Source organism: Poecilia reticulata, chromosome 17 (genome assembly GCF_904066995.2).
Source record: "Poecilia reticulata chromosome 17, P_reticulata-male-v2, whole genome shotgun sequence".
In the NCBI taxonomy this organism is placed as follows: Eukaryota; Metazoa; Chordata; class Actinopteri; order Cyprinodontiformes; family Poeciliidae; genus Poecilia; species Poecilia reticulata.
Window position 1 is genome coordinate 6736112 of NC_088846.1, and position 12372 is coordinate 6748483.

The window sequence follows — 12372 nt, forward strand, 5'->3', positions numbered from 1 at the left end:
TATATATATATATATATATACAGTACATATATATACAGTACATATATATGGTCCTTTTTTCAGTTTGTGCAGGTTTTCTGGATTCTCTCATCACAAACCAGTAATGGAAAATTAAAAAGTAAAACTTGAGGATTTTTGTTTAAAAGAAAAGCATGTTTAACTTGAAAAACTTAATTTGCCCCCTCCGACAAAAAAAAGTGACATAAATAACCTTACTAAGCAAGTTGGAGGGATCCAATCAATATGCAATATGGAAGCATTGAAGCAAATCTTCTGTTGGCATAGCAAAACTTTGAGGATTCTGGAAAATATAAAACGTCAGGATTGTTTTAGCTCTTTCACTCCAGTCAGAGGAAATGCCTTATTTTTGGTTATCAACAGGGCAGTGATGTTCGGAGCTGAGAGCAGAGTATCAGGAAATCCCAAGAGGAAGTCAGATGATTCATTCTTTTCACCCGTTCCAGTGTGCCGGAGCTGTCGGATCTATTAATTTTTCCCGTTGCACTCGGTGGACCGTGGGCTTTACCGCAACAACACTGGGGAGTTTACAGAAACAGATTAAGTCAAAACTATTTTCAGGTAAAGTTTTAGGTTATCTGCTGACGTTTGTTAAAGAAAGTTAAAATTCTTCCCATCATGGTGTCTTTCTGTCGTTTCTGTCAGCTGCAACAAACTTAATGAAGAAACTTGTCGAATCATTTCTGCTCCCAGCCAATACAAGTTCACCTCAGTGAGTCGGTATATAATTAAAATATGTTTCTGTCAATTCAGTTTGTCAGAAAAATAAAAAGTTACATTTTAAGGGGTAAAAGTACAAGTCATGCTATGACCTGGACAATCCTGGGAGCAAAGGTTGACGGGACAACAGTCCAGTAGACGGTCATTAATACCCAGCTTCAAATGGTCACTTCTGCTGAAGCTAAAGCACTGAATGATGTATCAAAGGGTATTGAGAGAAAATAAAGGGGAAGGAATAAGTAGAAAAATATGCACAAGGAACAAGAATAACGGCAAAGTGAATTAAATTCTTCTGAGGAATCTAGGATGGATGAGTGAAGGTGTCGAAGGCCTCACTCAGTCAGATCAAGAGAGACAAGAATGGATAAGGAGCCAGTCGGAAGCGAAAAGGTCTTTTGTCATTTTTATTATGCATTTTGATACAATGAAGGAGTTGAAAGTCAGATTAAAACTCTTCATTTTATTTGATAGATTTAAATTCAAGTGATTAACTTTTTCAAGAACTTTGGAAACGACAGGTCATATAGGACAAAGAGTATTGAAGTTTGAAGGGTCGAGACCCGGATCCTCGATAGTTGGCGGCAGATTGAAATGCTGCAGGGACGATTCCAGAAGACAGAGAGGAGTGGATGATGTCAGTGACGATGCAGAGCAGAGAGGGGACAGGTTTTAACAAGGACTGTAAGGAAAGGATGGAGCTGACAGGCAGAGGGCTCCGACTGGCGAATATCTTCATTCTTTAGCAGAGGGGAGAGAAAAAACCAGAACAACTTCTGCTTTGGGGAGCCATTTTATCTTCTAGCAAAAAGTATCAATACCTGCTTTAATGGCCAGCAAACTGGACAGATTCTCATCCTGCAGGAGTTCTGCTACAAGAAAGACGAGAGACAGCAGAACAACAATTCTCCTTTCAGCAGCTGAAACAAATTACTGAAACATCCTCAACGCCTCGGTTGACCTGGACGCTGATCACTTCCAACACCTGCAGTAACTCAGTACAGAACATTTCATTAGGTTGACTGAACCGTATCATAATCCATTTCTTGTTGGACACTTAATCTGGAAACACTTGAAATATGTTGAATTACTAAAATAAATCAACATTCATTCGTTGGAATATAGTGAAAAGGGTTAGGCGTACCTGTATACAATAAAATAAATAATGGTCTTCTCACAGAACAACACTCTTCATTCTTCATGACAGGCGAGTTCCCAACGCGAGAGGCGATTCGTGACATTTTAACCTCATTGTACTTTTTCTCTAGCTGCACTGCAGTGAGCTATGATCCTAGAGAACACTGTACGAACAAACTGCATACGGATAATCTCAGATGCAACCCTTCCTTATGTGTTGTCTCCAGTACAAACCCCTCTGTCCAACACTTCCTGTCAGTCCACATCGTACATCTGTCTCCCTGACATGCTCGGCGTCTTCATCCGTCAAAACCTTCACCTTCGTGTCCACCGCATCAAAACAAATGCTTCTCAACTAACTTCCTCCTCCACCATTTACCTGTCGTCTCCATCACACTTCCCTCCATCCCTGCCACCTGCCCGTATTGTGGCACACGTGGGTGCTCGTTTTCCCTGCACCTCCTCCCGCAAGCTTTCCTTTTTGGATGACCTACAGGTTGTGTGCTGACGGGCGCCGGGGATGAACGTGTTGCTTGTGCAGACGGTGTGAGGAGATGTTTTTGTTAGATCCTGGGACACTTCTCGCTTCCTGTCCCACTGTGCATCCCTTCCCACACTCAACGCTTTCGACAGAAAGCAGAATGAAGGAGAAGCTCGGTGTTGAGTCAAACAGCTCCTAATTCTGACTGGGGTAATGAGTAAATGTATTCCTAAGATAAGTTTGTGGCAGCAGCGCAGAGGTTGCAAAAATGTAAACCTTTACATGCTTATTAGCCTGTCGGCCTCTCTAAATAGTTAGAACCTCCTTGAAATTGAATTTAGTTGAAATGTCCTTCAGACTCTAAGACTTGGCTGAAACATTTTTGGTATCTACAAGATTCTTGCTAGAATTACATCTAAGTAAGATGTAGTAATGTACAACAGAAGCTGACAGAAACATAAAATAATCGTCTGAGCTTTCATAGACTTGTCAGTGTCGTAGCAATCTTACCAAATGTGAAACTTTAGTTTGAAAAAGATTAAATTCTCTTAGAAAATGTCTAATTCTGGTGAACAGAAAATAGAAATGGTTTCGGTGGTATTAATTGACCTTAAACAAGAACATTTTAAACCAATGTAATGTTGGGGGGGGGGCTTAATATCTGGTTTCTACTCTGTCACTATTATGTTTAGAAATCTGACAATTTTTATTTTCCTCAGTACTAGAGGTCCGACGAAAGATCTCCACCACGCATCGCGCCCGCGAGAAAATGTAGTAGACTATGAGTATACGTGAATCTCTGAAAGTATACTAAGTATACTACGTTTACTTGAGAGCGGCTTCTTTCCCACCAACAGGATCTTGGCAGGAGGAGCGGATAAATTGAGCAAGGCGTGCTTCAGCCTTGACCGTGTGCTGAGAAGGTTTGTCACGGACGTGCCAAGAATTTAAACGTGGGGAAGCATTGTTATGCTTTCAACCTGTCGCTGTGGCCCTCAATTATTTATAATCTTCCTTTCTGTCCATCATTACGACCAGGTTCTAGCCGGGGGGAACACCGGGGCTCTGTTTTATGCTGGGGGGTTTGTTGTTGAACAGGAAAATGTGCATGAAATCACAACTTCAAATCTGTGAGGTTGAATGTATTGTGTTATCAGGTGTTTGCATATTTTTGCCACTCATGTCTGTCTTGAACGTTTCCTGTCCCACTCTGTTGGTTGATAGAGCTGAATTTTTTGTAGTTTTGAAAGCTAGCTTACCCTGGCTAGATTTCCCTAAAAAAATCCCAAGTTTTTCAAGGGAAAACGTTTTAGTATTTTTAAGGGAAAACTTGGGATTTAAATGATTTAATTTGTTAACTGAAGGGACTCACCAATCCACTTATTTCACTTCCGATAGCAATATCTGAAGTTTGGCATCAGCCGACATACAGAAATGATGCTAAACTGACTTAATTATTATTATTCTATTTTTTTTCAATAAACATGGACATACTCAATTACAAATTAATTTGATAACTCGGGACCAGTACACCACTCTTAAATCCACCACTAACTTCACAAGCTTGGTCAACAGTACTGTTTACTGTAAAACAGCAAATGTTTGACTGGCATTAGCATGTTTTTATAAAATGTTTTATACCAGATGAAAATTAGCTTAAAATAGTTACAAACTTAACAAAACTTTGCTCCATATCTTGACCACAGGAAGTAATTATGTTGCTGTGCTTTCCCCTTGTTTACCTCCTAACACCGCTACCTCTTGGCAACTTTGCAACATATTCAACTACAATTGTGTCTCTTTTTTTTTTCCTTTGCAAAACCACACACTACAATGCAAAAACTTAAAATCTTACCAAGTATTTTAGTCTATTTTCTTATTGAAAATATCTTAACACACTCAAAATAAGACTAAACTAACTTTTTCAGCAAGAGTTCGTTTTAAGTGAATAATTCATTTATATTGATGAAAAAAGTGCTGTTGCCACTGGTAGATTATTTCACTTATAACAAAAGTGTAAAAGTCCGCTTGTGGAACTAGTACTTTTTTCATCAATATTAATGAATTATTCACTTAAACAAGCTCTTGTATCTTCCTGATAAGTTGCTTGAGTCTTATTTCAAGTTTGGTAAAAGACTCATAGTAAAACCTAGATACTATAAAACCCCTTGTAAGCTTCTGTGTTTTTGCATTGTAACAGGTTAATTACTGTCAGAACTGATTTCTGTAATAATAAAATAAAAAAAAACTGGAAAGAGCAGCTCAGTGTTGAGAGCAGGCCTTGAATCACACGAAAAAAGAAAAGTATGGAGAATAAAAAGGTCAAATTATTCAGAATAAGTTCTACTTCAGTTCATCATCCAAATTCCTGGGGTTTTGTTCAAATTTGTATTTTTTTGTTTCCCCCACAAAACGCTCTCCGTTCAGTCCATTTTCTCGTAAAGCAGAGCACACGTCGATCCATTTTAACAGACTTCTCACACGTTCCCAGGCAGCTGCTATCTAACCGGAGTGCCGCGCTTTGCCCCCCTCTCCTCGTCGTATTTAGCCTCTTTGGCGCTGCAGAGAGGCAGCGGGCACCGCGACTCTCAACCTCTCATCTCTGAAGAGCTCTCGTGGTTTTCCACAGCAGCACGAAGCGCCACGAACGCAGCTGCCGCTTCACACCCGATCACCAGGAGGCCTCGCCCGCCTAATGAATAAATTATCCAGGTCAGGATGGTGGCAAGCGTTTGTTTATTTTTCCCAGTTTTGAATTCATCTTCCTCAAGTCGGCCGTAACGCATCGTTTTTCTTCCTTTGGACGTCTGATTCCTGAGAGGAATCCATTTTCAGTTTCGGAGCTGCTGACCTAGATGAATCTTCCACATGTATGTGAGACAGAAGTCTGAAAGCCCCAGGCTTACTAAACTTGCCTAACCTGTGTCACACGGTCTTCTGGGTCGCTGGTAGGCGCGGATGTGAGCGGCGCGGATGTCGGCGGCGCCCCCACTGTGTTTCTGGGCCACAAATACCAGTACGATTCATGAAAGTTTTGGGGGAAAAAACAGCGAAAATGAGGTCCCTTAACTTTAAGTTGTTTCCCCCAGAGGAGCCCAGAGGCCAACAGAGCAGGCTGTGACTATATTTAAAACTGATCCGTACATAATTACTTATATCATTTCTCTCCTTCCTCCGTCTGCTTCTTCTGGTCTGGGTCATCTCTGACAACTTCCAGGTGTGAAACTCCTGGAAACCAGAAAAAGAGGCCAGCGCTCACAGGGAGACCCACCTGGTTTAAAAAAAATAAAGTAAAATTTGTTTTTACAAACAGTGAAGGTTGGAAATGAAGGACTTTCAAGGTGTCCTCTTCCTGTTTAATTCACTTCTTGTGGAAAAAATAGTTTCAGTACTACGTTGAATGAGACCACACACACATTCAAATGGATATCGAGTTTTGCTACTGTAGCTTTGTTGCTGCAGTATGTAACATTTATAAAAAAAATACTTTTTTCTTATACATATTTGTCAAAACTGTCACTATGTCTTGACAGTACAGGTCCTTCTCAAAAAATTTGATTATTGTGATAAAGTGAATTATTTTCCATAATGTAATGATAAAAATTAAACTGTCATAGAAATAGATAGAAATTTTGGGTTTTTATGAGCTGTATGCCAAAATCATCAGTATTAAAACAAAAGACCTGAAATATTTCAGCTGGTGTGCAATGAATCTAAAATATATGACAGTTAAATTTTTATCATTACATTATGGAAAATAATTCACAATATGCTAATTTTTTGAGAAGGACCTGTAATATCTATTAAAAGAAACGGCAAAAAAATATTTTCTGCCTTCTCCTGGTGTGAACTGAAAACAGCCAATCAGAGCCAGGAGGCGGGTCTTAGCGCTGTCAATCATAAGGCTAGTTGGCATGAGTACTGATGACGCCGTGTGAATGGTTTTCCTGTAGCGGTCAGTTGTTTTGTTTTTTTGCACATTTAGCAGCTCATACACAAGTTTGATTGACAGTGATAAGACCCTCCCCTGGCTCTGATTGGTTGTTTTTGGTTGGGAGCGCTGCATTTCTTCAGATGGCGATAGCAGCACAGAGAGGAAATGGAAGAGATCAATCTTTGTTCAGATTGTCTGTCTCATATTAGTCACAATATTAACAAATCCGTAAAAAAAAAAAAAAAAAACCCATAAAAACTACATACTGCAGCTTTAAGGAAGAAAAACTGCAGTGTTACATTTCTATGCATTTGATTGTTATAATAGGTTACTCGATCGGGGGTCGGTCAGTCTGTCAGGATTTTTTTTTTTTTTCAAATCTGTTTAGAAATTCAGTAGCTGGATCATGCATGTTAATTCCGTGCATAAATCAAAATATGTTGCTCTTGTTTTTCTTTTTAGAATCAGTTTTTATTGTGAAAAGTCTGGATTTACTGAAGTTCAATGGTGGAGTTTACAGAGTTCCTCTGCTTCAAAGATGGATACAAAATTTCTCAATGACGTCAGTTTTTTTTTCTTTCTCATATTAAAGGATCAAACTGACCAAAATGGGCTAATGAGTATTAATCATGGCCTAAATTTCACTTTCAGTAGTAATCAAAAAATATTTACAAAGATCCCTGTATATTTTAGAAGTTTACAGAAATAAGTCATATTTGATGTGACAGCCCTTACAAACTGCAACACATTTGACATTTGTTCCTGAGCAAATAGTGATTGTACATACGCTAACGTTTACCTTAAGATAAGAATCGGTAAACATTTAACAAAAACTCGCGCTATTTTCTGTTTTAACATTCAGGAGCTTTTTGCTCATTTCTTTTAAGGAAAAGTTTTCCAACAAGGTGTAAAACTTACACCTCTCATCAAAAAGCCTTCGTAATGGATCTGAACACCCACTGAAAATGCTAAACGTACATTAGCGATCCTCTGCTGGAAATATTGAAGAGAATAGAAGAGAACAAGGCGTTTCTCTTTTCAGACCCTTTTTTTCAACCACACTAATAAAAAGCATATGCTTGCACACTGACTTTGCTCTTCTCATTGCGAATGTCATTACCTGATTAATTTGGGAGCAAATAATTTGTTTCCATTGGTGTATTGTTCCGCAACACGAAGCAGCCGACACAATTATCCCAATGAAAAAGTTTATAATGAATTGTGTGGAACACGGGGAGAAAGCGGAAGGCTGAGGTTGGACGTAATTAGATGCATTTTGCCCAAAGGGTGAACAATGAGGTGTGCAGAAAATGCAGCTGAACATTCTTATTGTAGAAACCTACTTTGGACAAAACGGAGCTAAATGTTTTACTGTACAAAACGCACCTTCCATGTTTACTCGGTGTGTTGAGACAAAAGCTGCGTTTCCATTAGAAATGTGCAAAACTCTGTCAACATTCCACTGATGTAAAAAAAAAAAAAAACACAATTTTGCAATAGCGGCCTTTCCAATAAATAAGAAACGCAATTTAAATCACGCGTGAATAAGTGTCACGCAGGAGGTCAGTAAAAACTCCTGCCATCCTCCTACCACTTCCTGTCATCTTGTTCGTTGTTTGCACCAGTAGTAACATCCGGTTGCTGATCACGTGACCCATGTGATGGGGAAAAAGAGTTCCCATCGTAGTTTTGTGAACTAAACAAATTTCGATACGGCCAAAGAAAACTGCAAAATGTTTTATTGAGAAACGCTTCTTTTCTTTTCTCAAATTTGCAGTGTTTCCATGAGATGGGATCATTTAGACTCTATGGCTTTTTTACTACGTGCGCAGTCTGGATGGGTCGCACTCACCCCGTGTGTGCCTTTACGAGTTTTTTTGTGTGTGTGTGTAAACAGACGGTCTGATGGGACAACACTCCTTCTCCCAAATGTTCGACCGTGACATTTGCTGCACTCCTCCTGAGCGTTGAACTAAAACCGCGAGAAGCTTGAGAGAATTCATTTTCGAAATGTCAAATTGCGTAATTACATGACCGATGGAAATGCAGCTAAAATTGGAGATGCTTTATGTTGTGTTCTAACTCTATATTTGTGTGCTTGTCCCAGTTTTACAGATGTTTCCAAGCCCTGCTGCACTGTAAAGCTCCTCGCAGAGGCTCCAGCTTGAAGAGCTCGTCCAAGGCCGCTACCAAAGCTGTGAAGGGAGCGGCGGTGACCGGCCCCCGCCGGACCGATGACTTGTTGTTTATGGTCGCCTCCCTGGGCCAACCGGCTGCCACTGTACCCCAGCTGGACCCGTCCTGTGAACCGACCATTGACCTCACCAAAGCCCCGTCGTCTTACAACCAACCTGTGGTTGTGGTTTCACTGGTGGCCCACTTTGAGGGCTGACACTTGGCTATTGCCGTGAAAACTTCAAATCCCTGTCCGGGAAGTCATTAACAATGTTGTAGGGCTCCGGACATCATCTCTGCCTCGGCCTGCCTGGTGGTAGACTGGTAACTAAGGGAAACCGTGAAATGCCTCTGGACAACGTGAGCAAAAACCCACTGCAGTGAACACACAGAAGCTTTGAGGCCTTTGTTTATCTGCAGAACACTTGACTTTTAAACTTTTCTTTCAAAGAAGCAAACAAAAAAGGAGAATTATCTGGATCATTCAAAGGGCCTTATGTGTTTTGAAGATGAACATTGACCGAGGTATATTTTTCAATTGATTTGTTACTGACAGCACAAGAAGAACCTGGGCAGTTTATGACCCAAAGTATTTTAAAGTTTTGTTACTCAGAGGTAAAGTTTTGAAGAAATGTTTGAGCACAAGAAAAATACTCTACAAATGATTTTAGACCTTAAATTTTTTTAAGCTTTTAACTTGCTGCAATTTCACGGAAGGACTTCGACCTGCATCAAACAACCTGGTTCTAAATGTAGAGTAATTAGGGACTTACTCTACATGTAGCACTGCTGATGTAGCATGGTAACAACATTAAAGTTCCTCTGGTGCAACATGGCTTTGAGTACCGTCTGTGCATGCACACTGTTACTAGGAGGATTGGTAGAATAAGGTTTAGGAATGACGAGAAGAATCTTAATTGCTTCACGTAGTAATCTATTCCCAAGCTTGCTTTTTAAAATAAATAAATAAATAAGGGTTAGGATTAGCAAAACAATTTATTTTACTCTCAAGCTGATTGTTTGACTGAATCATGTGATCTAATCTCAGATAAACAGGAGAGAACTGGAGCCAAAATAAAAGGTAGTCAATTCCTACAAACTCCATAAAATATTGCACAACACAACACTGACCCCGCTTGTACTATTACAAGGTTGGAGGTTTTTTTTTGTCGTTTCGGGCACTGACTGTCTGACGGGACATTTCCCCCAATGTCTGACTGTGACATCTTCTTCTACTCGCTCATCTGTGCACCACTGAACCTTTATATCGCCAGCTACCTGTGTGTGAGCTTCCAAGCTTGTAACTTACCGACTTACTTTAAAGGACCACCAGGCTGCACAGCTATTTATCTTCATAGTACAAACCCTATGTTAACTGTTTACTCATAATATTATTCTCACAGTTAACGTGACATTCATCCTGCTCGGTGCAACTGAAACAAAAAAGTTGTTTGGTGTGTGTGTTAGATTTACCTCGTAAAGTTACAGAGGATTAAAAGAATCATACTTTGCAAAGGTATCAGTAAGGATAAAGATACAAAACAATTTCTAACACAGACTTGTGGTCTTGTGTAATCTCTTGTTTTGTCCATATGTTTAGACTAAGCAGTAGGGTTTAGAGTCGGAGGCCTTTTCTCCTGCACATCTGGATTAAATCCACCACAACCTTGTGTCAGAGTGTTTTACGGTCTGGTGATGCCACACATGAAATCTGGTTATAATAATGTGTTTGAGACAAAAACAACACCAATCATCAACAAAAGAACTCAATACCCCTACAGGATATCGATGCTGCATAAGGGAGGCAGCATTATGCTCTGGGGCTTACTTTTTTAAGTTTTATTGAACAATCTAGACAAAATAATGAACCGTTTTCACACTTCCGTGAGGTTTCCCAGGCAAAGATTGGATGTACTTTCTAAGATTCAACATTATTTAAAAATGTAAAATACAATTTTAGAGACATGCTTCTAAGTTGTTTTAAAATGTTTTATGGTACACTTTATAAAATAATGTAACATTACTAACATTTTTAAAGTACACTGCATGTATTTGTAAAAATTTATATTTTCAATGTGTGTATACATGTGACCTTAAGTTGTACGTCAAATGGCATTTTCAAATAGATTTTGTGTATTTTCCTAATCAGTTTTTCTGTTATGAAACACTTTCAGCAGTGGACATGATCTTTGTAACAAAGTATGCCTTATTAAGTGCCTTGATTGGTTATGATTTTGTTAAAATGGCGGGAAAAACATTAAGCTAAATTTTTATTGGAATTACTGTAAAAATATAAGAGACTTTACATTTACTCACCTTTTAATCTCTTTCACTATTGACAAACGAATAGCAAATAATTTGTTTATGGCTCCTAATATCACACATTTAGACAGACAGTCTAGACAGAGCATCTAAAACAAATGCATAAGTGATCATTAAGACTTCATTAATCAGTGCAGAAGGTGTCTTCAGCTCCACATATGTCTAAATATGATCCGTTTTCTTCAGTTCTTTAAAAAACCAAAGCTGTCTTCTCCAGACAATCAATTTTCAGATGGAAAATCTATTAGCATTTTCTCCAGTACACACTCCATACCAGTTGGTGGCAGTAATGCACGCCTTCAGTTTTTTGAAAACCGCCAAAAATAAATAAATAAATAAATTCTACAAGAAGAATAGGGTCACCTACAACTGGGAAACAGAAAAAAGTATGCCCTTAAAATTCAACATTTTTACTTGTTTTATTAAACCTTATCAGTAGAGAGCAGCTTGGTGGTAGGTTATGGTTTTGGTAAATTCAAGAACATTGCTATCCAGCCAGATTTAGATAACTAGCTAACTAAGTAGCTACCTTGCTAACTAGATACATGTTACTATATAGCTATCTGACTAACTAGCTAGCTGTCTAATTATCTAGCTAGATTTCTAGCTATTTATCTAGCCGTCAAACTAGTTGTCTGTCTACATACATATATTTCCCACCACAGCAGATTGTACTATTGTTATTGCAATGAATCTCCTCTGCTTTTATACTTAATATTATCCTACTTGGTTATTCTCCTCAATCTGCTGCAGTGAATGTATTTTTTACCTGCACACAATAGAGACAAAAAAAAAAAAAAACATTATTTTTAAAAAATGTGAGCACAATAAATGAGCTCTCAGGTGAGAAGTGGATTCCAGCCTTCATGCTAATGATCCGGCACCCGGCGCTGGATGAGTAAAAGACATCACGATGCTACAGCAGGAAGGGAGTCTCTTACATAGAAAGCAGCGGCTGATGCCTCTTTTACCAAAACACCAGAGCATTACTCACCGCGGGCTTCATAAGACGACCGGCTGGAAAAAGTGCAACAGGCGGTAAACTTGCTGACGGTCCGTATCTCTGAGCGTTCCCTCGGTGACTGATGGTGTGTTCTTTGGGACAGGCAATGGAGAAGTGGGACAGTGAGAATATTTATGCATGTGTACGTGTGTGTGCGTGTGTGAAAGAGAGAGCAGGGAAAAGGTGGGGAGCACTGTGTAGGAAGACCCAGAATAGTCAGTGCAGGCCACATTTGTTTGCGCTGCTGGTAAAAATCCTAAATATGAATTATTCTTTTATCACGGCAACATGATCTCCCACATAAACTTTAAAAGAAGTAAGCTGTTAATTTGAGTAAACTCTTTCAGGCATTTTTGTATACCCGCCACACACATTCTCACATTTTCTCTCTGCTACACCACAGCTGGTTCACCACAACAAAGCACGCCATGAATGCTAACACTACTTAGCATGGCCACTGACGATAACAAGAGATAAACGGTTTTCCTGGAACGGTAAGTTGTTTCGCCGCCATTGGCGCATTTAGCAACGCGTACACAAGGTTGATTAACAGCGCAAAGACCCTCCTCCTTGTTGTGATTTGAT

General features: G+C 39.3%; 1 protein-coding gene across 1 annotated transcript in view; it reads left to right on the plus strand.

Moving 5' to 3' along the window:
• tmtopsa (teleost multiple tissue opsin a) overlaps positions 1-9293 on the plus strand; it is a 76430-nt gene extending 67137 nt beyond the window's left edge. The window contains exon 4 of the mRNA XM_081598057.1: positions 8395-9293. Coding sequence (XP_081454183.1) covers positions 8395-8679 — 285 coding nt within the window. The 3' untranslated portion in view covers positions 8680-9293. The remainder of the gene's footprint in view (positions 1-8394) is intronic.
• The last annotated feature ends 3079 nt before the right edge of the window (positions 9294-12372 follow it).